We start from the raw sequence: 27,007 nt of genomic DNA on the forward strand, positions 1-27,007 counted from the left end.
TTTTTACTCCCTGTGAACCTTAAGAGGTGCTTATGGAAGACAAAACAACTAGATTGGCCTCACTTTTAAAATAAAGGGCTTTGAGCTGTCTATCACCACACAGGAGTAAATCTTCTAATTATGACAGATAATTTCACACACTCACCAGCTCAATGCTCCATAGCAGTTGAAAAAGTACAAATTTTACGTCAGGAATTATATGCACCACAGAGCAGAAAATCATCAGACCATTGGGTATATGCAAGGCAGGTCCACAGTGTGAAAACCATGCACAGAGCTGGTTCCCTCGCTTCAAGAGATGATACGGGGGCAGAGAAGAGCACTGGGAAGGACTGAAAGTACAGAGCGGTTTCCGAAAACAGATCGCTCCCGAAGAACAGTCCAGGAAAGGGGTGGTTCAGCCGGCACACGCTGCAAGTCCACAAAATCACCAGCGGACAGGGGAGAAGAGCACGGACTGACCCTTCACTGCCACGCACAGTACAAGAACTACAACTCTGGGGTGTCAAATGAAACCAAATGCAGAGGGAAAAGAAGCCGGGGCTGCGGGCGGCGCCGATCCCGATCCCGCCCCGCGCTGGCGCTGCCCTAGGGCCGGGCCGCCGGGAAGAGTTGGACTCGGTGATCCTTGTGGGTGCCTTCCAGCTCCGGATCTTCAGTGATTTTATGAAGGGCCGCTCCCAGCCCTGCAGCAGGTGTGCTCCGAGCCCCGAGGAGCAGGTAAGGGCAGCCGGGCGGGCGCTGGGGCCGTTCTGGAGCCGCTTTCCAGAGGGCGGCACGGGACCGGGAGCGGCGGGAGAAACCCAGCGATTCCTCTCGCACCTGATCCTGATGTTTCTCACCAGCAAATCTCTCACTTCAGTTCTCAGGCAGTACCCGATTATCAAGACTGAAGCTCCCCAGCAATGGCAGGTAAGAGCAAATCCGGATGAAAATGCTGCTGGCTCCAGGGTGGCCGCTGGGCACCTCAGGGATGGTGCCCCAGCCGTGTTTAGTTGGGACACTGAGTTCCAGACGACTGAAATTACCTGCAGTAAGCAATGCCGTGGAAAACTCCACTCTCTCTAAACACTCTGCCTAAGCACCCTGAGCTCTACCAAAAGGGAAGAAATCTGGCAGCTTTGCAGAATCAAACTTAGCACTTTGAGGAGCTTGTCCATCTCCAGGCACTCCCTGTTTGCTGGGAGCTGATAGGAACAGCAAAGAGGTAACTGCTCCTTATATTCCAGAATAACATATAGACAAGGGTTTTAAAAGTTTGCAGACAGGTTGAATTTGTGATAGCATTTGACCCACAAGTTTAAATTGTCTTTTTTTGCATAGCTTGTGTTTCATGAACACTGTGTACCCTTATGAAATAATTGCCCCTTGTAATTTACGTTGAAAATGACCTGTTGTTTCATTAAATATGCAGTTCAGTTGCTACTAGTTTTCCGTGACACGGTAAACTTGCCTGTCACTTGGCAGGTGTAGCTCCAGGCTGAACCTGTAAACCACAGAAACTGACATCAGGAGATGCCTGAATTTTTGCCTTGGCAGTCAGGAAACAGGAGCCGCATGTTTTGCAGACCCTGTTGTGTTCAATAATTCCTATAAATTTTGCCCTATGGTTAACTATAAACAACTGCTACAGCATAGAAAGTATTTTCTTGTTGACTCAATAGGAGGGACAGTGTTTTGCGGATGTAGGGCAGTGTGACCTGCTATGGAACAGCCCCTCTGTCCACTGAGTTCCACCTAGGAAAGCCCAGTGTAGCACAGAACTGCTGGGCTGGGCACAGGCAGCAATCAGTGCCTCAGGAGTCACTCAGTGCTGCTGAGCAGCAGTCAAATGCTGCCACTGCCACTCTGCTTTCACTGCTTCTGTGTCCTTGGGAAAAGACACTACAGAAAGAGCCAGGAACGAACCCCAACTCTACCAACTGTTCTGCACCTGCCTGCTACATTCCAAATGGTCTCCTGGTTTTCTTTCTGCCTCCAGGGAAAAAAGTCCTGATAGTCTATGCACACCAAGAGCCCAAGTCCTTCAATGGATCTTTGCTGAAGATTGCTGTGGAAGAGCTGACCAAGCAGGGCTGCAGTGTCACCGTGTCGGATTTGTACGCCATGCAGTTTGAGCCCAGAGCAACAAGGAACGACATTGTTGGTAAGCCCAGCCAAAATATGCCTCTCTCAGAAAACAGAGACTTGTAAGGCCCCTGTCAGGTATCAGAAGGCTGAAAAAAGTCTCCTGAAATCTTCTCCATGCTGAAGAACCCCAACTCTCAGTCTGTCTTGATAGGAGAGGTGCTCCAGCCCTCAGATCATCAAGAGATTAATGAGAAACCTTTTTCATTAATAAGAAACTTATTCATGACCGGACATCTGCATTTTTACAAGGCCACTCCTGAACATGACCTTTGTATCACAGTGAGACTAGTGAGAGGAAGAAACACATTAGCACGTGTCCATAGTCAGCCTCTAAAGTCCATTTCTCATGGAGAGGAAATGCCTTCAGATACCTCGCTGGGGCTTGCTAGAGTTGAGTTCACGAGGCTACAACTGCCCCTGTGTTCTGCTGGAGACTGATGATCTGCTCATGGAGTCAGTAAAGCTGGCCAGTACTGGTTGCCCATCCCTTGATGAATTTCCCAGTTTTAGAGGCTGGAAAACAGCTCCATAGTGCTTACAAGTGCAGGATGGCCTCAGGAAGCCCTAAGGCAGAGGCAGAACAATTCACAACAATCTCTTAAATCTTCCACCTGCATGCCCAGAGGCCTGAGGCGAGCTTAGGTCCTCATATTGCACCTCCTGTGTTGCTGCAGGAAGGTGAAGTTTCAGAACTCTGAGACCCTACACTCCTCTCCTTTTTAAAATCAAGTGACCATCACCTGGGATGGTGCTGAATATCCAGCAAAGACAAGAATGTAGGAAAAATGGAAAGCAGTAACCCAGTTCAGAACTGTGAATGGCAACCTGCACTCACCTCTTATCTGGCACTGATACTGCACAGGGGCAAGGAATGACTGTTCATTTCTACCTGCAGGTCACCTGCACAACTCAGAAGCCTTCAATTATGGTGTGGAAACCTGGGAAGCTTACAAGAGAGGAGCTTTGTCCAAAGACCTGGTTGAAGAGCAGAAGAAAGTGCAGGAAGCAGACCTGCTGATTTTCCAGGTCATTATTTTAAACAGAATTCAGTTGTGATGCTGACTTTAGGTAATGGCACAGTAAAAACTACAGATCAGTAGTACAATTAGCTGGGTCATTATCACAGCAAATCCAGTAATTGAGTAGCACAATGATGCAGGTTGAAACAACAGCAAGGACAGGAGCTCCCCAACACTGGGCCAAACTTCCCGATGGATGCACAAAGACATATGTGACCATGGATGTCAGCAGGCTGGCAGAAAGCAGGGGAAGGATTATTTCCTGGTCAAGGAGCTGGGAGTAGCCAGTGAAGTCAGGGAATTGGGTTTTCCCAAGTAGACTGTTCTCATTTGTTGCTGGTTTGCAGAAGCACTACTGGCAATTGATAACAGAGCTTTACAGCCCATGTCCATTCTCCACTATGCCAGCTCTGTTCCCAGTGTCTAGAAATCCCAAAGAACTGTGAAGGGAAGTAGTAGCCTTACATTTCTTTGTGTCCCTGTTGGCCTTAGATATGGCTTGGTGGCATAATGTCAGCAGGGTTTGAAAACAAGTCCCTCCTATGATCCCCTGGCCTTTGTCACCAGACTGTCAGATCAGAGCTGATCACCAGATGTCAGTCCAGCTAATAGGATTTTTGATTCTTTTGCATTTCAGCCATAGGAGACATGATTCTGTACACTCTTAAATCTGAATTCAAAGGCACCCTCCTACTTCATCCTATTCCAACTTTATTCTGGATGGAAGCCCTCACATGCACCACAGTGTTGGTGTGCTGTAGATGCTCAGGTCTGGCCCTGAGGTTACCACAAACAGAAAGCACTTCAGCTTCTTTTGCCAGGCACAGTTACAGCCTCTACTGACAGAGAGCTGGAGAAGGTACACGCAGGATCTGAGCAGGTTCAGAGGACAGGATCAGTCCTGTAAACCAGGCCTAAGGGTGGCCCAGACTCTCTGTGCTAACCAGGTAATTTTCTCTTTGCCTAGTTTCCCTTGTTTTGGTTCAACATGCCTGCAATCCTGAAGGGCTGGATGGACAGAGTCTTGGTCCAAGGCTTTGCTTACGATTTGTCAAAGGTTTATGATGGTGGCTTGCTCCAGGTATGTTTTTGGAATTGTTTTATTAAGGTCAGGGCTTGCACCATGTTCTATGGGGGCTTGTTCATTCTTTTCCATTGTAGTTGCTTAGAGCTCTGACTTTTCACTGCTCTGACATACTGGTTTGGTAACATGTTATTTTCTGGGTTCTTCACACTCTCTGGAAGGTAAGAAAATAAGGAGACTGCAGCATTTCCTAAATATTTATGCGATCTCCTAGAGATCTTTATTGGCCTGCTGTGTGGGGTTTATCATTTCTTAGGAGTATCAGAGTGTACTGTGGTAGCATACAGCTTGCAAAAATTTTAAAATAGTTCATTTCCAACAATTACTCTCTTCCCACCACTATAGGACTCTTCTTATCTGTAATGACTGATACACTAGGTGTCAAAGTCCTGTTCTGGTTTTAGATGTCAAAGGTTGGAGTTGAACTATAAAACTTAATCAAAGATCTGAAATACTCAGAGTATGAGCCTCTGTCACAACTAGCTACTTTGACCCTTTTCCTCTCTGTAGCTACTAATTTGGCAAGAGCAGTATCTCTAGGTGTCAAATCATGCATTTTTGATTCCCCAAAGCACTGGGAATATCTCTGGAAAATTCTGGCCCACTATCTCTGACAGATCTTATTTGGTAACAAATGCAGCATCAAAAAGCAATCAATATTAGTTTCACACATATTTCACTGCATGTTAATCTCTTTAGTTCTGATGTTCTTAACATTTTCAAACATTTCAGTTTCTTTAAACTTCAAAAATGGCTGCCTCACGGACAGAAATAGGCATAATCCCCAAGATCACAGCTTCAGATGGAGGACAGGCTCAGGACATTTGGGATACTGCACTGGAAAAACGTTAGCTTGATTACAGAAGCTAAAGCTGAGATGAGAGAAGCTGAGCACATGGGTAATACCTTCTTCTCACAGGAGCAGAAGAAACAGGGTGGTTAAACAAGCCCAAGTTTGAAGGGAGACTTTAGCAAAAGAATTTCTGCAGTGAGAAAGACCAGGAATAGAGATTTTCACAGTAACAGAGGGCTTTCCAGGTATAGTTTTCCAAATGTTGCATAAGGAAGAAAAAGGATGAGCCCTCCTCCACACAAGGGTGTCAGACACATAATTGGCTTTCTTTTTAACCCATCTCTGACCAAAGCCCTGACACTCAGTCCATTGATGTAATTGTATGACAGAACTGCCAGTCCTTGGCACATCTGGGAAGGAAATGGACACCCCTCCTCTAGAAATTCATGCTGTCCAGGTTCCCCCAAATATCTTGGTAACGATATAGCCACTCTTCTTTAAACATGTCTAACTCAAGCACCACTTTCCTAATTCTAGGACAAATTATCCTTGTTTTCTTTCACTACGGGAGGAAGCAAAGAGAAGTATGCAATCAGGGGTGATATTCGCTATCTCCTATGGCCCATGCAGGTACAATATATGAATTATTGGTTACTGTTGGCTTTAATTTTACTATTCCAGCTATTTATAAACAATTGTTTTAGTGATTATTTTATACAAAACATAATAAGAAATAATTAAGTTGCCTGTTCCAAGCATCTGCAGGTTATAAACTGGGATCTAAAATCTTGAGATTACTTCAAAAGTCCAGAGTTTTAAAGTTGTTTTGTCCCCCTTCCTCCAGTTTGCAATCTGCGTAAAGCTTTTGCTGTCAGCTTTTCCAGTGTCTCTGCTGTTACAGGATTTCCTTTAGCCCTAGCATGCAGGATTTCTCTTCCCCATGGTTACCCAATTTGTGAAGGATGCCATGATCTCCTCCCCACTGCAGTTACCAGCTCCTCACCCCTGAGGAGCTGTTCAGCTGCACAGCTCACAAGTAAATGTGGCAAAAACATGAAACAACTCTGAATTCAGAAACACACAGAGAGAAAATGGCAAGCTGAACTTCCACAGGCACTGGCCTTCATGTGGGATCATATGGCTAAGCCAGAGATAAAAGTTTAAAATCAAAACAAACCAAACAACAACAAAAAAAAAATCCAAGAAACCAACATAGAAGTAGATGTGAAACACACAGCAGTTCAGGAACAATCTGAGGAGGTTCAAACCAAACAATGAACTTTAGACTGTCCCTTATCCTTGCAAATTGAACAGCATACAGCATCGACAGAGGACAGACCTATGTGCTTAACAGCAATTTACCTCCCTTCTCCTGATAAACGCATAGGTTTAGAGAACCTGACTGATATTGGGTCAAAGGAACAGAACAGACTTGAATCTTCCATGATCTTCAAATGAAAGTAAGAAGAAACATTTCCTGAGGCATTTCTTTTTGTTTGTTTGGTTTTTTATCCAGCATGGAATCATGCACTTCTGTGGTGTCAAAGTCCTTGAACCTCACATCTGTTATGCTCCAGAGAATGTCTCTGAGGAGAAGAGGAAGGAGATGCTGGCTGCCTGGAGCCAGCGCCTGAAGACTCTTTGGAAGGAAGAGCCCATAGACTGCTCTCCTGAGTGGTATTTCAAGTAATGATCAGGGGCAAGACTACAGAGAGAAGATTTTCTTTTTCTCCATTCTTTTTGATGCTCTAAATACCTGAACACAAATCTCCTAATTCCAATATATTTTAAGAATTTTGAATACTACATCTAGCAGTTTAACTGACAACATGATATTTATCTTCAGTGATTCCCTTCAAGGATGAGTTCAAACCTCTTTGTGTTGTTCTCCTTGCTCACATAAATGGTGTCATTCTGCCTCCTTGTGGTTGATAACACATGATATTTCATGGCATATTATATCATTGCTGCTTGTGAAACAGTACAGTACACGGCAAAGTTTAACACTTTTTTTCCCTTTGCCAGGGAATATCTGGCCCATACCCAACTTGTCATTTGAAAGCCAATTGCCATTGGTTGTGAGAGTTCCACTCTTGCACCTTGGAGCAACAAAACCAGACCATGAATAGTGTTGCAAAAGGATGTAGTGTTGTAAAGTGTCTTAAACAGCTGGAAAGTCTTGTGTGCAGGCCTAGGCTTTTAGACATATTTACAAATCAATGTTAAAGCCATAACAGATACCAGAAAAGGGGGAAAAAAGCAGATTTCATATATTGGTACGTGCATGAATTGTCTTCCTTGGTAGACTACAACTTCCATTTGTAAAGTATGCAGCTTCCTAAAATCAAAGGGACTTCTCTATTTTGATTACCCTTTGTAGAGACAAAATGGAATACTTTTTTTTCCCTGCCTTTTCACACCAATCATGTGTTCCAGCTTGTTCTCATATGAAGTGAAGGGCCACAAACATCTCCAGCAGAGACACTTCCCAGGAAGCAGAGCTGCCCCACACTGTTACAGATGTCTGCATGTTGGGCATGTGAGCCAAAGTTTTCAGGTTCCACAAGGGTGCTGCTGTTGCAACGCTTTGGAAGCCATCAATTGTGCAGTGACAGTGGGTGGTGAGCCAAGGGTTCTTGCCCTTGTCCTGATGTTCCTGCAGTGTGTGCTCTGCAGGGCATTGTGCTGGGCTGCACATGTGTTCTGACACACGCCTTTCCAAAACTCAGCAGAGTTTTGCTGCACAGAAAACCAACAGACACTCATCTGTGGTTAGTAAGGAGAGAGAAAAGAAGAGGCAGTGGAAATGTTACAGCCATTTTGAACTAAAGAATAATTGTCCTTCTAACTCACATTATGCTAAAAGTCAAATGCCACCCTGCCAAACCAGCATTGATTGCATGAGAATGGAACTAGAATTGGGTGAGTAACTTGTAGCTGCACTTCAGGCTGGGGAAAGGGCTGTAAAGGAATATGCTTTTCCACATTTAGTCCAGGGATTCGTTTTTTGTTGCTGGGGGTCCTGCTCTTCCACAGATATCCAGGCAGTGGTCTGATCTTTTCCTGTGACGCTTTTTTCTGGAAATCACGATAGTATTTCTTTTATTTGGTGTTCTGAAGTGGCAGGTCAAACATGCTTGCAATTGCAGAACAACAGAGGAAAACAAACAAATACCCATTGGAACTATGTTACCAAGAAGCCTCATAGCCTACAGAAACCAAGACTGATGTCTTGCAGTGCAAGGTGCCTTCAATTCAGGTTTCAAAAAAACTGACATTTAAAGCCAGGTGTAGTTCATTCTGTCATTTAATATTGTGTTCCTGAAGCAGCACCACTAAGGTGAACTGCCTGCTTGCAGAGGAATATAGTTTGTAATAAACTATTCATCAAAAATTTGTGCTGAAGAGAGAAACAGCCAATAACTAATACCATGCACAATGCAAGTATTATTTTCTTTCTTTTTATTTTTTTAAAGAAAAATCCTACTGTGTTATTGGATATCTTAAAGCCCAAAGAGGCTATATTCTACAGAAAAGGTGCAAAGAATTTAAGCTGACGCTACACTCAAGTCAGTGCTGGATAACTGTCTCATCATTCTAGGAGTATTACAATGCTCAGTTTCATGCAGCTTGAATACACAGGAAGTCTGATATGTTTGAAAAACTCAGGAAGGAGACAAAAGACCAGCTTCTTCCCTAGGACTGTGGAGCCAAAATACCCCATAGCTTTCTCTGCATTGCCCTTGATGAAATGAGGAAGCATTCTATTGGCATCCAACAGAGAAAATAAACCAAGACCCAACCATCTTGTCCACATAACAGATTGCCAAAACTGCAAATACAATCACACACCAGCGAAACATACAGATCAAAGGTGGTTCTTCAATGGAATTCAATAGGAATCTGTTGTTATCTTATTGCAAAGACCCATACCTTCTTGGAGATCTCTCATGGGCAGCTCCTTGCAGCACTGACTCCTTCTTCTTCACAGCACAGCAAACAAACTCCAACTCTCCTCACAGCACAACCAACAAACTCCAACTCTCTTTTGACGCACTCATCTTCTTATTGGACACAGCTGTGGCCTACTAAGGGCAGGCCTGTTCCTAATCCTTGGTAATTAGTGCAGCTGCAACTCCTTCGGTGTGAGACTACCTTATGCACTATTTTCCTATATTCTATCCCTCCACAAGAATCCAAGAGGAAATTAAATCCTCTCAATGTACTCTATGCATACACCCTTATATTTCTGCCATCTCTTGCTAGGCCACAGCTCAGCATCCATGGGAAATGTCAGGGAGTGCTCTTTTGAACTTAACTGCAGTGAAAAGTTGTGGCTGCAGCCAGTCACCAACCACAGTGGTTCCAAAGGCCCTGGGAGCCTCCCATTCTGCATTCATACTCGCCAGGGGGATGCAGCCCTTCTCCACAAGCATCTGCTCTGTTAGGTACTGCAGTTTCACCCACCTAAGCCCTCTGAGGGTTTAGAGAAATATGAGTTTTGGTGCACAGATGATGCAAAATTAACTAAGATCGCAGCTTCTTTCTCTAAAATCAGCTCTACAGCATAATATTCATGGCTTTTGGACAGCAGGGGGATCAACCAGACCAGATAATGCTTTGCTGTTATATTAAAAGGCACTTTACAGAAAGATTATAGACAAGTATTTTCTTGGAGTTTTGCCCACAAATCATCCCCCTCCTCAGAGTTCTGGACAGGGTATAGAGCCCGGAATTAATATTCCAGCATTGAGTCATTTCCAGAGCTGGAAACCTCCTGTGTCAGAGAATGCTTATCCTTGCTGGGCCCAGCAGAGTGTTAAGCCAGGGACAGCCAGAGAATGATTATGCTCAGGTCCCTACAGAACTTGAAATGCATCAGAGAAACGGAGAGGGAAAAGTCTCTAAAGAGATACCTGATAGCAAATTACAAGAGGAGAGGAAGGAGACTTAATAATTAAACCTTTGTTGGCAAAGTTTACTACTACTGTACAGCCCATAAAGTTAATACCAGGAAAACAGATACAATGACACATTCCCATTCTGGCACAAGCTTACTTTTTAGTTAAGATTAAGGAATGAGGTAAGCACTCCAGGTAGCCTTGGTATAGCACCGTGGAGATTTGTTGCTTTTTATTCATCAGACCATACAATTTTTCCAATAGTGCAACGAAACCTGCAAATTTCACACACAGCAGTTTTCATCCTGCTGGCAAAAAAAATCAGCTATATGTCCAAGATGTGACCTTGAAGCACATGCAAATAGATGGCAATATCTCCCTCACTTTGCCTAGTACATGCTGGCAAAACCACACTGAATGAGACGTATACCTTTTGAACCAAGCAATTCTTATAAATTCAGCCATCTCTCTTCCAGCCTTCAGCCCCATAAATAATGCAAAGCTATAAATTAGAAAAACCAAACCTAAACAAATCTCAGCAGTCAAATGCTATCAAAAGTTTCCTATAATGTTTTGGATTGCAGGAGAAGATTGAAACCAAACAATTGGCCCACCAGAGATTCCATACCTGTATTTGCATTTCCTTTATTTACCTGGTGACTGTCCCAGTCTCTCTAGAATGCAGATTCAATAATGCTCTCCTTGTGACACCTCACAGTGTGGATGGACACAAAATCGCTGCATTTAAACTACAGTGAGCTCAGCGTCGCAATTCAGTATTTGGTTCTGAGTCTCCTCTTTACAGTAAGCGGGATCAGCCCTTGCATCAGGAGCTGTCAGAGCATTCAACTCCTGTTCTCTCAATCCCAGCTGATCCAGAATGAGTGGAAAACAGGAATGTACTGGTCCTGCATCAGTTCCACTCGTTCCACTGTCAACTTTGTCCAGGGGAAACGACTGCACTCAGTTGTTTTGGTTTTTTTTCCCCAAGGTCTTGGGATAAAGCTGTTTATTCAGTTTGTCCATCATAGGGCAGTTTTGATACTCAGAGAGAAAACTTCATCTTGGAAGTGATCACCAAGGCTGTCCTATCTCTGCAAACCCACAGCCGCCCGCATCCTTCTGTGATCCGCCTGTCTTTCCCATGGGACACCTTCCAGAAGGCGGGAAGGGAGGAGACCCTGCTCCCGGCTGGCACGTGTGGGCCAGCACGAGGCACAAAGCAGACAGTGCCATCCCTGGAAGAGCAGATGAGGGTAGATGGGTGGTTTAGGAGCGCCCATACTGCATTGCTGGCAGAAATGAAGGACGAGCTCTGTACTTGGAGAAGAGCAGAAACCCAGAATAAAAATAATATCCAGAGATGATGCAGGTGTCCCACGCTGTCACAGCGGCGGGGGCGCGCTCCCGGCCGAGCGCGGCCTCGAGCGGAGCGGGAGACGCGGGCGGCGCCGGTCCCGATCCCGCCCCGCGCTGGCGCTGCCCCGGGAAGGGCGGGCAGCGGGGCCGCCGGGAAGGGCCGCTCTCAGCCCTCACAGATGTGCTCCGGGCCCCGGCAGCAGGTAAGGGCAGCCCGGTTTGCGCTGGGCTTCGGAACTCCGGGGGCTGCTCCGAAGCCGCTTTCCAGAGGGCGGCACGGGACCGGGAGCGGTGCCAAGCACCCGGCGCAGCCCCGGGCCGAGGCGGCCGTGCCTCCGCCGCCAAGCGCCGATCCGGCGGCCGGAGGAGAATTCCTGCTCCAGGGCCCGGGCCGGGAGCCGAGGGCTTCTCTCCCGCTCCGGCGGGCCGCGCTCGGCCAGTGCCCGGCTGTGCTGAGTGCCCTGAGTTCCCGCTGAAACAGCGATTCTCCCCGCTCCTGGTGCTGATGTTTCTCACCAGCAAATCTCTCACTTCAGTTCTCAGGCAGTACCCGATTATCAAGAGTGAAGCTCCCCAGCGCTCCCCAGCAATGGCAGGTAAGAGCAAACGCGAGTGAAAACCCTGCTGGCTCCAGGGTGGCCGCTGGGCACCTCAGGGATGAGGCCTCTGGGCCTTTGGGACACTAAGGTCTTACTTTTCCAAACGACTGGAATTACCTCAGTAAGTGATGCCTTGGAAAACTCCGGTCTCTCCAGACCCTGTGCCCAAGTGCCTCCAGCTCCACCGAAATGGAAACAAATCAGCATTTTTGCAGAATCAACCTTAGCACCTTTTGGAGTATGTGATAATGTCCAGTCAGTGAGCTCCATTTGTTGAGATCTGGCAGGAACAGCAAAGTTGTAACTGCTACTGAAATTTCCAGAATACAGTATGGAGCAGGGATTTCAAGGGTTTATAGACACGTTGAATTTCTGATAGCATTTGACCTGCAAGTTTTAATAGTCTTTTTTGCATAGCTCTTGTTTCATGGACACTGTGTACCCACATCCAGAAGCTGTGCTGCAGAGAAACTGAGTTCAGGAGATGTCTGAGTTTTTGTCTTGGCAGTCAGGAAGCAGGAACTGCATGTTTTGCACAGCCTGTCATTTTCAATAGTCCCTGTAAATTTCCCTCTCTGGTTATCTATAAACAACAACAACCCCATACAGAATCTTTCTTTTGTTTCACTGATGAGTGATTTTAAGAGAATTATTAAAATTGTAGGGCCTATGTTCAATAAAACTTTGAGCACACCATGGAGCTCTTTGAGCAGAGCCTTGTTACATGCCTCCAAGATATTCCATCCCTGCACACCTGCTTGGCCGCTTAGCTTACCTTGAATCCACTTTGACAACAGTTTGAGATACACATGGCAATCTATTCTCTGAGAATATAAAAACCTGTTGCTCTCTACAGAAGTTACTGTGATTGTGCTGAAGTGGGACAGGAGCATCTTTAATGTCTACCCCAGTGTTGTAACTTGCACAGCACAGAAATGAAAGAGCAGGAGGGGATCCATCACTGCGATAGGAAGGTGTTCTGACCTCTAAGAAGTTGTTTCCTTGACCCTTTTGGGCAATCTACCTAGCACTATTTTTTGGGTGGTAGTGGAATCAGACCAACAGAAATGTTGTCTCAAGAGAAGGGACTGGGTTTTGCTGATGCAGGGCAGTGTGACCTGCTATGGAACAGCCCCTCTGTCCACTGAGTTCCGCCTAGGAAAGCCCAGTGTAGCACAGAACTGCTGGGCTGGGCACAGGCAGCAATCAGTGCCTCAGGAGTCACTCAGTGCTGCTGAGCAGCAGTCAAATGCTGCCACTGCCACTCTGCTTTCACTGCTTCTGTGTCCTTGGGAAAAGACACTACAGAAAGAGCCAGGAACGAACCCCAACTCTACCAACTGTTCTGCACCTGCCTGCTACATTCCAAATGGTCTCCTGGTTTTCTTTCTGCCTCCAGGGAAAAAAGTCCTGATAGTCTATGCACACCAAGAGCCCAAGTCCTTCAATGGATCTTTGCTGAAGATTGCTGTGGAAGAGCTGACCAAGCAGGGCTGCAGCGTCACCGTGTCGGATTTGTACGCCATGCAGTTTGAGCCCAGAGCAACAAGGAACGACATTGTTGGTAAGCCCAGCCAAAATATGCCTCTCTCAAAAAACAGTGACTTGTAAGGCCCCTGTCAGGTATCAGAAGGCTGAAAAAAGTCTCCTGAAATCTTCTCCATGCTGAAGAACCCCAACTCTCAGTCTGTCTTGATAGGAGAGGTGCTCCAGCCCTCAGATCATCAAGAGATTAATGAGAAACCTTTTTCATTAATCAGAAACTTATTCATGACCGGACATCTGCATTTTTACAAGGCCACTCCTGAACATGACCTTTGTATAACAGTGAGACTAGTGAGAGGAAGAAACACATTTGCACGTGTCCATAATCAGCCTCTAAAGTCCATTTCTCATGGAGAGGAAATGCCTTCAGATACCTCACTGGGGCTTGCTAGAGTTGAGTTCACGAGGCTACAACTGCCCCTGTCTTCTGCTGGAGACTGATGATCTGCTCATGGAGTCAGTAAAGCTGGCCAGTACTGGTTGCCCATCCCTTGATGAATTTCCCAGTTTTAGAGGCTGGAAAACAGCTCCATAGTGCTTACAAGTGCAGGATGGCCTCAGGAAGCCCTAAGGCAGAGGCAGAACAATTCACAACAATCTCTTAAATCTTCCACCTGCATGCCCAGAGGCCTGAGGCGAGCTTAGGTCCTCATATTGCACCTCCTGTGTTGCTGCAGGAAGGTGAAGTTTCAGAACTCTGAGACCCTACACTCCTCTCCTTTTTAAAATCAAGTGACCATCACCTGGGATGGTGCTGAATATCCAGCAAAGACAAGAACGTAGGAAAAATGGAAAGCAGTAACCCAGTTCAGAACTGTGAATGGCAACCTGCACTCACCTCTTATCTGGCACTGATACTGCACAGGGGCAAGGAATGACTGTTCATTTCTACCTGCAGGTCACCTGCACAACTCAGAAGCCTTCAATTATGGTGTGGAAACCTGGGAAGCTTACAAGAGAGGAGCTTTGTCCAAAGACCTGGTTGAAGAGCAGAAGAAAGTGCAGGAAGCAGACCTGCTGATTTTCCAGGTCATTATTTTAAACAGAATTCAGTTGTGATGCTGACTTTAGGTAATGGCACAGTAAAAACTACAGATCAGTAGTACAATTAGCTGGGTCATTATCACAGCAAATCCAGTAATTGAGTAGCACAATGATGCAGGTTGAAACAACAGCAAGGACAGGAGCTCCCCAACACTGGGCCAAACTTCCCGATGGATGCACAAAGACATATGTGACCATGGATGTCAGCAGGCTGGCAGAAAGCAGGGGAAGGATTATTTCCTGGTCAAGGAGCTGGGAGTAGCCAGTGAAGTCAGGGAATTGGGTTTTCCCAAGTAGACTGTTCTCATTTGTTGCTGGTTTGCAGAAGCACTACTGGCAATTGATAACAGAGCTTTACAGCCCATGTCCATTCTCCACTATGCCAGCTCTGTTCCCAGTGTCTAGAAATCCCAAAGAACTGTGAAGGGAAGTAGTAGCCTTACATTTCTTTGTGTCCCTGTTGGCCTTAGACATCTCTTTATATGTTCTTCTCTACAAGGTTTGATTGAATTTAGGATGGGGCCAAATCTCAATTAAGTATTTCACTGTAAGTCATTGTCATTTTCTGACTATCACTTCCCAGATAAAAACCATAAGACATCCCCCGAAGGAAGTGGTTGCTTTCTACTTTCCATGTGTAAAATGCTGTGAAGAGTTGAGTGTGTTCTGGTGGAGAAAATAAAAAAGAAATTTAAAAAGCCTCTTGAGGACATCATGAAGGAATTCAAAATTTGCTACAGACTAAACTCACCACTTGTAGTTACTGTGGTGTTTGCCTAGTTTCCATTTTGTTTTCACCATTTCACCACTAAGCCACATGTCGTTACATGTTTATAGAATTTCTTCCTCTGTGTGCAGTGTGTACAAAGGTTTAGAGGTAGTGATGCAGCCAAGTATAAGAAAGAGCCCATTCATGCATGGATATGACAGCTTTGGATGCAATCCCATGGGCTAACTGGAAAATCTAGAAATCAAAGGTCCATATCTTAAAGAAGTCTTTTTCTTCTCAGTATTGGATTTGGGGTTATGATGTCAGCAGGGTTTGAAAAGAAGTCTTTCCTATGATCCCCTGGCCTTTGTCACCAGACTGTCAGATCAGAGCTGATCACCAGATGTCAGTCCAGCTATTAAGATTTTTGATTCTTTTGCATTTCAGCCATAGGAGACATGATTCTGTACACTCTGAATTCAAAGGCACCCTCCTACTTCATCCTATTCCAACTTTATTCTGGATGGAAGCCCTCACATGCACCACAGTGTTGGTGTGCTGTAGATGCTCAGGTCTGGCCCTGAGGTTACCACAAACAGAAAGCACTTCAGCTTCTTTTGCCAGGCACAGTTACAGCCTCTACTGACAGAGAGCTGGAGAAGGTACACGCAGGATCTGAGCAGGTTCAGAGGACAGGATCAGTCCTGTAAACCAGGCCTAAGGGTGGCCCAGACTCTCTGTGCTAACAGGTAATTTTCTCTTTGCCTAGTTTCCCTTGTTTTGGTTCAACATGCCTGCAATCCTGAAGGGCTGGATGGACAGAGTCTTGGTCCAAGGCTTTGCTTACGATTTGTCAAAGGTTTATGATGGTGGCTTGCTCCAGGTATGTTTTTGGAATTGTTTTATTAAGGCCAGGGCTTGCACCATGTTCTATGGGGGCTTGTTCATTCTTTTCCATTGTAGTTGTTCGGAGCTCTCACTTTCCACTATGTTGAAGTAATGTATCAGCCCTGCTTCACACAAGGGTGTCAGACACATAATTCCTTTTCCTTAACCTATCTCTTCCCAAAGACACACAGTCCACTGTCTAATTGTATGGCATCAATCTTAGCCTCAGAACTGCCACTTCATGTAAGGTCTGGGAAAGAAGAAGTCACCCTCTCCCCTAGAAATCCATGCTGTCCAGGTTTACCTGAATACCTCTTGCACCGTTCAGGCACTTTTCTTTAAATATGTCTTAATTAACCACTACTTTCCTAATTCTAGGGCAAATTATCCCTCTTTTCGTTCACCACGGGAGGAGGCCAAGAGATGTATTCAAAAGAAGGTATCGGTGGTGATGTTCGCTATGTCCTGTGGCCCATGCAGGTATAATGTATGAACATTTGGTTGTTGTCTTCATAATTTTGTATTTTTCCATCTATTTTTAACAATTGTTTTATTGGGGTTTTTAAATGAAATATAATAATTTTTAATCAAGTTGTCGGTTCCAATGATCTGCAGATTGTAGACTGTTACCTAAAATCCTGGGACTACTTTACAAGTCTACTGAGTTTTAAAATTGTTTTGTACCCCCTTCCTCCAGATTAAAATGTAGAGAAAGCTTAACACTGCCAGCCTTTTCAGTTTCCCTGCTGTTACAGGGTTTCCTTGAGCTCAGCCTTGCAGGATTTCTGTTTCCCGTGGTTTCCCAATTCATGTAGGATGCAGGGTAGGAGGGGAGCCACACATTACCCTGGCAGTATCAGTCAACACACGAAAGTTAGCATTCCTCTTTCAATTGCTACTCTTTTTACAGAAGTACCCAGCATGGTTTGGAAATACAGGTAGTAAGGCATGTTTATCCAGCTTCTTCTTGATACAATACAGGAGATGATCTAAAATTCCATGGTCTCCTCCCTGTGCAGTTAACAACTGCCTGCTCCTGTGGAGCGGTCCAACTGCAGAGCTCGCAGGTCGACATGGCAAAAACGTGAAACACCACTCTAAATTCAGAAACACAACAAGGGAAAATGGCAAGTTGAGCTGATTCCACAGGCACTAGCCTTCCCACAGGAACCTTTGGCTGAGCCAGAGGCAAAAGGCTAAAACAATCCCATCTTAGAAGTAGATGTGGAACACTGCAGTTAGGCACCCATCTGAGGAGTTTCAAACTGAACAATGAACTTTTGGCCTCCTGTGATCCTTGCAAAGTGAACAGTCAACAGCTGCCAAAGAGGACAGAATCCCTAATTCTGTGGCATTAACAGCAGTTAAAAATAAATTCTCCAGAGCAGAATAAATGAAGTTGCCCTTACCTTTCAGTATCTTGTATGCCATTCTGCTGTATGCCTTCAGTAGTGACTGCCTGGGTAAGTAGTGAACTTCTGCAATTTAGTTTCCTTTTCCTGATAAATGCACAGGTTTAGAGAACCTGACTGATAATTGGGTCAAAGAAACAGAACAGACTTGAATCTTGCATTTTCTTCAAATGAAAGTAAGAGGAAATATTGAAATATTTCCTGAGGCATTTCTTTTTTTCTTTTTTTTTTTTTTTTTTTTTTTTGCATCCAGCATGGAATCATGCACTTCTGTGGTGTCAAAGTCCTTGAACCTCACATCTGTTATGCTCCAGAGAATGTCTCTGAGGAGAAGAGGAAGGAGATGCTGGCTGCCTGGAGCCAGCGCCTGAAGACTCTTTGGAAGGAAGAGCCCATAGACTGCTCTCCTGAGTGGTATTTCAAGTAATGGTCAGGGGCAAGACTACAGAGAGAAGATTTTCTTTTTCCCCATTCTTTTTGATGCTCTATCTAAATACCTGAACACTAATCTCCTAATTCAAATATATTTTAAGAATTTTGAATACTACATCTAGCAGTTTAACTGACAACATGGCATTTATCTTCACTGATTCCCAAGAGATTCCCTTCAAGGATGGGTGCAAAACTCTTTATGTTGTTCTCCTTGTTCACATAAATTGTGTCATCCTGCTTCCCGTGCTTGATAACACATATGATATTTCATGGCAGATTGTACCATTGCTGCTTGTGAAACAGTATGTGGCCAAGTTTATTTTAACACTTTTTGTACCAGTTGCCACTTTTTTTTTTCTTTGCCAGGGAATATGGTGTCCATACTCAACCTTTAAAAGCCCAAGATGGATTGTGGTAGCGCTACACTTGTGCCTTGGAGCAACAAAACCATGAGTAGTGTTGCAAAAGGATGTACCATTGCAAAGTGTCTTTAACAGCTGGAAAGCCTTGTGGGCAGCCCTAGGCTTCTCCAGATCCAATCTAAGCTTCTCCAGATCCTATCTATATAGCAATATTAAAGCTAGGACAGATACCAGAAAAGGGAAAAATTAAATATGAATGTAGTGATATGTGCATGAATTGCCTTCCTTTGGAGACTGCAGCTGTCTGTCTGTGGGTCAGGATCTATGTGACAAATGAATTGTCTGGCTCTTAATAGCCAGGATTTTTACCTGGAACTGTAGCAGGATTATTTTTGTGCTTTAGAGTTGTTAACCTGTTTGTGCATATGGCAAGGAGGGGTGGGGGGGGGTCTCACTTAGCTACTGAATTTCTTGTTCTGACCAGCTCACCTAAATGCTGCCTTTGCACTTTGATATTAAAAGAATGTGGCCTCTATGATAGCTCGTCCCCTGAGTCACTGTCAAATGACACCTAGGCCTCTGTGCATCTGCCATACCTGCTTTGTGGCAGTCTTGTCACACCCCAGCCTTACACTTCCCTGGGGACTAATTGGATAATAAACATGCTGAGGTTCTGGAGGCTCAGTGTAAGCTGATACACCAGACTGGGAAATGCCACACAGGGAAAGGGTCAGTGTTCCTGTTTGCTCCCATATGAAGCGAAGGGCCACATCCAGCAGAGACATTTCCCAGGAAGCAGAGCTGCCCCAAGCTGTTGCAGATGTCTGCTGTGGGGCATGTGAGCCAAAGTCTTTAGGTTGCAGAAGCAGGAAATTTGCTTCGGCTGAACAGCTCTGTTATAGGAAAAGGAAAGTGAAAGGAAATAAGGAAGAAAGTGTTACTCATCTAAGTTGTGGGGAAAGCAGATTCACACCTTAAAAACTTAAGGAGAACAACAAAGTTACTGAGACAAATCTGAGGACAAATTTTAAAATTGCATAGAAGGGAAATCATCCTTCTCACTTTGTTCAATTAGCAGACTATTCAGGAAAGAAGGAAATTGAGGTAAAAGCAGAAGTTCCAATGTGAAACCAACATTACTGCTTTAGATCAATTGCAGAGCTTAGTGGGGTTAACTATTAGATGAAGAATGCCAGACTGACCTGTATTTTGAGGATACTGTGCTTGACACTATGTGGCAGACACATGCCAGCTCCCACACATATGGTAGCACTAAATTTTATTAAGATGGCTGAGATTTTTAGTACAAAGTATGTAAATGGTTGAGATTAATGCAAGTTCAGTTACAATTAAAAGAAAACTAACAGGCTTATTAAATTCTCATTAATGCTAAAATTGAAGACTTCTGCTCAGATCAATTCATTATGGAGAAAAGCACTAAAAATGTACCAATATTTTTGTCAATTTCAAGATAATCTTTCCTTCTCCTCAATAAGAATTAAGACATTTCTCTGTAAATTCAGATTGCATTTCTGGATCAGTTTATTTTTGCTATTCATTTAATAAATGAATGTCATAACTGGCAAGACTGACCTCTAAGCATACATACAAATAAATTACAGTTTCTTTCTTTGTGTCGTGCTTATTGGCAAATCACCACAGAATGAGACTGACACATTTTTAACCAAGCAATTCTTATAAATTCAGCCATCTCTCTTCCTGCCTTTAGACCACACCTTTGGCCCCATACACAATGCAAAACTAAACAGCAGAAGAACCAAACGAGACGAACCAACCAACCAAAGAAAGGAAAAAACCCCTCAGAGGTCAAGTGTTATCAAAAGATTGCTGTAATGTTTGGGTTTGCAGAAGACCAAAACTGAACAATTGGCCCACCAGAGATAGCACATCTGTATTTGCATTTGCTTTATTTACCTGGTGACTGTCCCAGTCTCTCTAGAATGCAGATTCAATAATGCTCTCCTTGTGATACCTCACAGTGTGGATGGACACAAAATCGCTGCATTTAAACTACAGTGAACTCAGTGTCACAATTCAGCATTTGGCCCCGAGTCTCCTCTTTACAGTAAGTGGGATCAGCCCTTGCATCAGGAGCTGTCAGAGCATTCAACTCCTGTTCTCTCAATCCCAGCTGATCCAGAATGAGTGGAAAACAGGAATGTGCTGGTCCTGCATCAGTTCCACTCGTTCCACTGTCAACTTCTATTTTTCTTCTTTTTCCTTTTTTTTATTGCAAAATCTTAGAAACGAGATGTTTATTCAGTTTGTCCATCATAGGGCAGTTTTGATGCTCAGAGAGAAAACTTCATCTTGGAAGTGATCACCAAGGCTGTCCTATCTCTGCAAACCCACAGCCGCCCACATCCTTCTGTGATCCGCCTGTCTTTCCCATGGGACACCTTCCAGAAGGCGGGAAGGGAGGAGCCCCTGCTCCCGGCTGGCACGTGTGGGCCAGCACGAGGCACAAAGCAGACAGTGCCATCCCTGGAAGAGCAGATGAGGGTAGATGGGTGGTTTAGGAGCGCCCATACTGCATTGCTGACCGGTAGAGGAAGAAATTAAAGACATAATTGTGGGCTGCTACTGCCCTACCTCATTGATATGCCACTGCTCTTCTGTCATTGCCGCTTGAAAGCACCATAGGGAATGCAACAGTTCTCCAGAATGGGAAAGATCACAGTAAAGACATTAGACACTCATCATCACCATCCTTTTCACAGATGAATGGCAAAGCAATGGCCCTTATGTAAAGAACCTGTATCAACTACACACCTGACATCCAGAGGAGGCTGAACTACTTGGCTTATGGTAATTCTTTTGGTTATGTATTCCTGCAACTGTCCCAGGACTGTTACACGTGATAGTAACTCTGTTGACAAACAAAAGCCTACTTCAGGCCTTCCTGAATAAAAAAATCCCCAGATATCCGGCTCCAAATCTTCCACAGACAAAGGCATTTCCAACATGCCTTGAACTCCCAAGCTGCTCTCAGTCTTAATAACATTACCAGGTTTTCAAGGCTCATAATGGCCAGAGAGCTGAGGCAGTGACGGGGCCACAGTGTAGGAACGACTGGAGTGCTCAGAGAGCTCAGGAAATGACAAAACCCCTTCTTGGGAATTATAGTAAGTGAGCTGAGGCAGTGACAGAGTCAACATCTGGCACCAATCCTATTGCATAGAGAGCTCGAGCAGTGCCACAGTCACCGTGTGGCTCCGATAGTATTACCCAGAGAGCTCAAGCAGTGACAGAGCCGCAGTGTGGCACTGATCGTAGTTCTTGGAGAGCTCAGACAGGTGACAGAGTTACAGTGTGGCATCTATTGCAGCCCCCAAAGAGATGGAGCAGCGGCAAAGTCAGGGTGTGACACAGGTCGTAGTGCTCTGAGAGCTGAGGCAGTGATGGAACCATCGTGTGGCACCGTTTGCAGTGCTCACAGAGCTCAGGAGTGACAGATTCTCTACCGGCACTGATCGCAGTGCCCAGAGGGCTGGAGCAGTGACAGAGTCCCCATGTGGCACAGATCATAGTGTCCAGGGATCTTAAGTGACAGAGTCACCGTGTGGCACAGATCAGACTGCCCAGATAGCTCGACAGGTGACAGAGTTACAGTGTGGCACTGTTTGCAGCCCCCAAAGAGATGGAGCAGTAGCAGAGTGAAGGTGTGACACCAATCGTAGTGCTCGAAGAGAGGCACTGTGGCAACGAGAGGACCACAGTTGGGAGCAACTGGAGCGCCCAGAGAGCTCAGGAAGCGACAAAGTCACTTCTCTGGGAATTAGCATAGTGGCCAGAGAGCTGAGGCAGTGATCGAACCACCGTGTGGCACCAGTTTCAGTGCCCAGAGGGCTGGGGCACCGACAGAGTCCTCATCTGGCAACGATTCTATTGCATAGAGAGCTCGAGCAGTGCCACATTCACCGTGTGGCTCCGATGGTAGTTCCCAGAGAGTTCAGACAGTGACCAAGGCACAATGTGGCACCGATCGCAGTGCTCACAGAGCTCAGGAGTGACAGATTCTTTGGTGGCACCGATCGCAGTGCTCCGAGAGCACTCGGCCACTGGGTGCTGCTTCTAGCCTTCCGAGCTGCCTCTTTTGCTCCGCCTCCCGCTCCGGACTGAGAGATTATTTAAGTGGTGGCGCGGTGGGGGCGAGCCCCACTGCCAGCGGCGCCCGGGGAAGCGGCAGGGTTCCCAGAGGCCAGAACACGGTAAGTCAGGGGCGCTAGAGGGGGAGAAGCTCCTTGGAGTACAGGCAGCGACAGAGCCACGATGTGGCACCGATCTCAGCGCCCAGAAAGCAGCGACAGGACCACCGTGTGGTATCGACTGCAGTGCTCAGATTGCGGGGGCAGTGACAGAGTCAAGGTGTGTCCAGGGGGCTGGGGCAGTGCAGAGTCAGGGTGTGCCACGGATCTGAATGCATAGAGGCTCGAGCTAGTGCCACAGTCACCGTGTGCCACCGATCGCAGTGCCCAAAGGGGTCGACAGACGACAGAGCCATTTTGTGGCAGAGATTGCAGTGCCCAGACACTCGACAGGTGCCAGGGCCAGGGTGTTGCACCGATCGTAGTTCCCATAGAGCTCGACAGGTGACAAAGTCACGGCGTGGCCACGATCGTGGTGCCCAGTGACAGATTCTCTGCCGGCAGCGATGGCAGTGCTCGTAGAGCTCGGGCGATGACTCAGTCACTGACTGGGCGGTCCCCGCGCCTCTCAGAAGCTTCCAAGCCGCCTCCCTCGCTCCGCCTCCCCGGGACCGAGGCATTACTTTAGGTGCCTTAGGGGGCAAGCCCCACTGCCAGCGGCGCCCCGGGAAGCTGTCGGGGCCTCCGAGGCCAGAGCGCGGTAGGGCAGGAGCCCGGAGCGGGAGCAGCTGGAAGGGCCGCGCTGCTGTACCGAAACCGAAACCACGGCGGCAACCCCGCCAAGGGGGTGCGAAGGCGTCGCCGCGGTGGGATCCGGGGATACTGACGGGTTCCGAGGTGAGGTGGCTCGGTGTCGGTGTAGCGCTCCGTCCCATCCCGCACCGCCGTGGAGGGGCTCACGGGAAAGGGGAAGCGCCGGGCGGGGGAGCGGTGCGGACTAGAGGAGGCGGCAGCAGGAAGCCGCCGGGAGGAGAAGGGCGATATGGCAAATCAGCCAACGAGGAACTAGGCCAGAGCAGCTGTGCTTTAGGGCTTCCCGGCTCCTCGGGGAGTAGGCGCCTCTGGCTGCGGCCAGGCCGCGCGGGGCCGAGCGGGAGTGCCCATCTCCGGCAGCTGCGGCCCGGTGTGGCGCCGCAGCCCAGACAGCCTTTCCCGGTTTCCGTACGGAATCGCTTCTCTGACAGAACCGACTGGAGCAGCTTTGCACCGGTACTGGCTACTGCACAGATCCCATCCTTTACTCTTCCCACGCTGCCTCTGCTCCTGTGGAAACTTCTGTTGCAAAACACCTTTGTTTCCCTTGAACTGGCTTCTCCTCCCCTTCCCGTGGGATCCTTTCTGTTAACTGCTGATAGCCTGACACAGGTATTTTCTTTGCTATTTCCAAGAGAAAAAAGGGGGAAAAAACCCCTTCCTTAGTGAAAAGATGCATCCGGTGAAAAATCTGAGCAGAAGGGAAAGGTTTAGATGGAGTGGGTTATGACATTTCCAGCAACAGATCTGAGATACCCTGTTTTGAATCATCATTGACACAGGCAATATTTTTATCACCTGTAGCAGCCCTTCTGCTTGTCTCCTCCTTTGGGTATACCAGCTTTGGCTTCTGTTCTTTATTCCTTTCCATTACTGACTGATAACTCAGTGGCCACGAATTTTGCTACTTGTAAAGGTGCTAATTTTCTCCAATTAAAGTTTATAGCACCTCTTAAGAACTTAGGTGCTGGGAGCATCATTAGACTACAAAGGCTCCATGTTTTTTCATATTACTGTGCTAATGTGCTCAGCTCTCCTCCTTAACCATACAGGTCACATCATTATAGATTTGTAACTGCATCAGATCAGTTACAAATCATTAGAACTGAGCAAAGCACTTTTGAACAGTGATTAGGAATATGACATGATGAGCTAATGTCCAGGTTATGATCCTTGTGAATTTATATGCCCTTTAGGCATTAAAGGAGAGGACATAACCATGGTGTTAAAAAGAACAATGCCACAAAGCCACTTAGAGCTGCACTGTCCTCTTCTAGAGAACATCAGCCATAATGGTGGACAGAAATTCCTCTCTTCTACCAACTGGTATTAAAAATTAAAAATTCATAATTTTCTGTACTATCCTCTTCTAGAGAACATCAGCCATAATGGTGGACCGAAATTCCTCTCTTCTACCAACTGGTATTAAAAATTTTCATGACACATGTTGGTACTTGGTATATATGAACCCAACTGAATACAAATGATCAGAATAATACACGAAAAAACTGCTTTATAATGAATCAAGTACACAGATGACAGCTACTTCACAGAACATAAATTAACCACTAGAAGTATGCATAGCTTCTGTAAGGGTTGGCTGAATTAAGCTACAAAATTTCTGTTCTCTTAATCACAGATACTTAATTAATGAATTGGTGTGTCCTAAGTACATATAAATTACCCTGTATTTCAATAAGAAGCGGTGAGGTTGGAGTGAACCTAAGTCTTTGAGGTTCTGTCCTTGGTTTTTTATAATTTGATATTTCAAGCTATCATAAGCCAATATCTCATATTAAACAGCATACCAGAATAAGTAGTCTTTGCTTTAAAGCCTAGCTAGACATTGTTTTCCTGTGATAGTCATTCTTAAAAAAAAAAAAAAAAAACAAAACAAAACAAAAAAAAAAAAAAACCCAGAACAAAACCCTGGGTTTGAAATAAGTCATTAGATCAGATCAGACAGCTTCTATTCAGAGTACCTCATTACTTAACAAGAGCACCAAAAAAAAAGCAGTGGCATCTTACCATGACCAAGCGGGAAGGTTCCCTCCCATCTAATAAGAAAATTCCCTCTTCTTGAATGTTACTCAGCTCACTTCAACAGACACATGGTGATTTTAGAAGTTACTACTTCCTTTGAATTTCCAAGACTTTTGGTCATAGTGACTACTGTGGGTTGCTAGGAAGGAACAGGTAATTAACATTGTAAATAAGAACAAAGTTCTGCATCTATTGCAGTTTTGGGCAGAGATATTTTTTGCCAGGTTATATGGCATCAAATGCCAGTCCCAAGCCATCAGTGGTATTAATGCAACTTTGGAGATTTGCCGTTCAAAAATGCATATCTACTTTGCATTCACAAGGAAAGCACGTGCAAGTCTTACAACTACTACCTAGCTGAATAATTGCTGTTAGCATGGAAAAATTAACATACACAAGTGACTTCAAACTTATTCTTGGAAGGGAGACCCAGATAAAGAAGCAAGATGTTAGTTTATGCCATGTTTGACTCTGATGACTGAATTTAGGCTCTTGTACATGTGACATCCATGCCATCTGCACAAAAGTCAGTATGACCACACCAACAAATCCAGAGAACCATCACCAGAAACTTCCAGGGAGATGAAAGCTCAGCTATGAAAGCAGCAATAGCACTGCTATGAGTCATTTGTTGCCTGCCATTTGATTGGCTGTAAAGGAAAAACAAAAACCAAAACAAAACCCCAAAAACAAAGAAACAAAAATCTTCACAAAAAAACCCCAAAAACAACCACCCAAAAAAACCCCTACCACAACAAACAAAACAAGAACAATTTCCTCTAATCATTATTAGGCATAGTAAGACTTACCTTCTTACTAAATGAATGCAGCCACATCCTAAGGCCTGTGCTCATAATGCAGGCTAGCACTGCAGCAAAACAAAGCCTGCATCATTTTGAAGTCCACAAAGCCAAAGCAGAAAACTCTGAAGAGAGGACACTGCTCTGGGTGTAGGGACGTTGTTCCCTATCTGTGCTACAGCAGCCCGTAGTCTCTATATGTACTCTGAAAAGAATGCTCTTGCTCTATCTCTTCTACAGGCAAAATTCATAATTTTTTAAAAAATTAATTTATTCTTCCCTGTTTTGGTTTGTCAGTATTGAACTGATCAGACCATTTCCAGCTCAGCATTGAAATGTCTGTCTTCCTCAGGTACCTACTTTCCACACACACTAAGTCCTTAGATCCCAGGCTTCCCAAGGAGGGTGTGGTAATGAGGCAGTCAAAATTAGGCTGCAGCTGGTATTCACAACAACATTAAGCAATCTTTTCAATTAGAGATTGGATGATACAAGTGCACAATAGTTTACAGGAATTGGCAGTCGTTTTTGGTCTGGAAAAAACTTGGGAGTCACTTTGCTACACAATTTAGAGCTCTTAGTTACCCAAAGAAGCCAATCTACTGTTGCTGGTAGTGGCACTTAGAGGTGGTGCCTTTCTCCCAGCTCTATCTATCTGTGTTGTAGTTACCCAAGATGAATGGAAAATGAACAGCCCTGCCAGTCTCTTGCACTTTGTCTTTCCTCAGCAAACTCTTTACCTGATGTAAGGTGCTTAAGTTAAAAACTTAGTGAGGGGGGAAAAAGCAGAGCTTGTTGGCTTGCACCAGTGCTAGCAAAGCAGCTTGCTGGCATATGCTGAAGGCAGGGGCTGTCTAGAGTGTTCCCACATTAGGCAAGAGAGTACTGCAGCCTTATCAAAGGATTAAAATTATTCTGGCATCCATTTGTGCTTACTTACGTATTACTTATCTGTTACTTACCCA

The 27,007-nt window shown here is 45.4% G+C and overlaps 2 protein-coding genes across 3 annotated transcripts; both read left to right on the plus strand.

Annotated features, from left to right (window-relative positions):
- Window positions 1-901: 901 nt before the first annotated feature.
- LOC128942618 (ribosyldihydronicotinamide dehydrogenase [quinone]-like) lies at window positions 902-6,874 on the plus strand. Its single transcript, XM_054285184.1, has 6 exons — window positions 902-912; window positions 1,982-2,146; window positions 3,026-3,156; window positions 4,117-4,230; window positions 5,564-5,656; window positions 6,543-6,874. Exons 1-6 carry the CDS (start codon window positions 906-908, stop codon window positions 6,714-6,716), a joined length of 684 nt encoding a protein of 227 aa, XP_054141159.1. The 5' UTR covers window positions 902-905; the 3' UTR covers window positions 6,717-6,874.
- A 4,531-nt stretch (window positions 6,875-11,405) lies between these two features.
- LOC128942453 (ribosyldihydronicotinamide dehydrogenase [quinone]-like) lies at window positions 11,406-18,452 on the plus strand. Of its 2 annotated transcripts, none has more exons than XM_054284943.1 (7): window positions 11,406-11,489; window positions 11,830-11,882; window positions 13,285-13,449; window positions 14,329-14,459; window positions 15,953-16,066; window positions 16,450-16,551; window positions 17,737-18,452. In XM_054284943.1, exons 2-7 carry the CDS (start codon window positions 11,876-11,878, stop codon window positions 17,908-17,910), a joined length of 693 nt encoding a protein of 230 aa, XP_054140918.1. In that variant the 5' UTR covers window positions 11,406-11,489; window positions 11,830-11,875; the 3' UTR covers window positions 17,911-18,452. The 2 variants fall into 2 exon arrangements, with proteins under 2 accessions (XP_054140918.1, XP_054140919.1); XM_054284944.1 differs by having other exon boundaries at window positions 11,421-11,489; window positions 11,823-11,882.
- The last annotated feature ends 8,555 nt before the right edge of the window (window positions 18,453-27,007 follow it).

Source organism: Melozone crissalis, unplaced genomic scaffold (assembly GCF_028551555.1).
Source record: "Melozone crissalis strain CALT ecotype California unplaced genomic scaffold, PUWL_Pcris_2 ptg000042l_1, whole genome shotgun sequence".
NCBI lineage: Eukaryota > Metazoa > Chordata > Aves > Passeriformes > Passerellidae > Melozone > Melozone crissalis.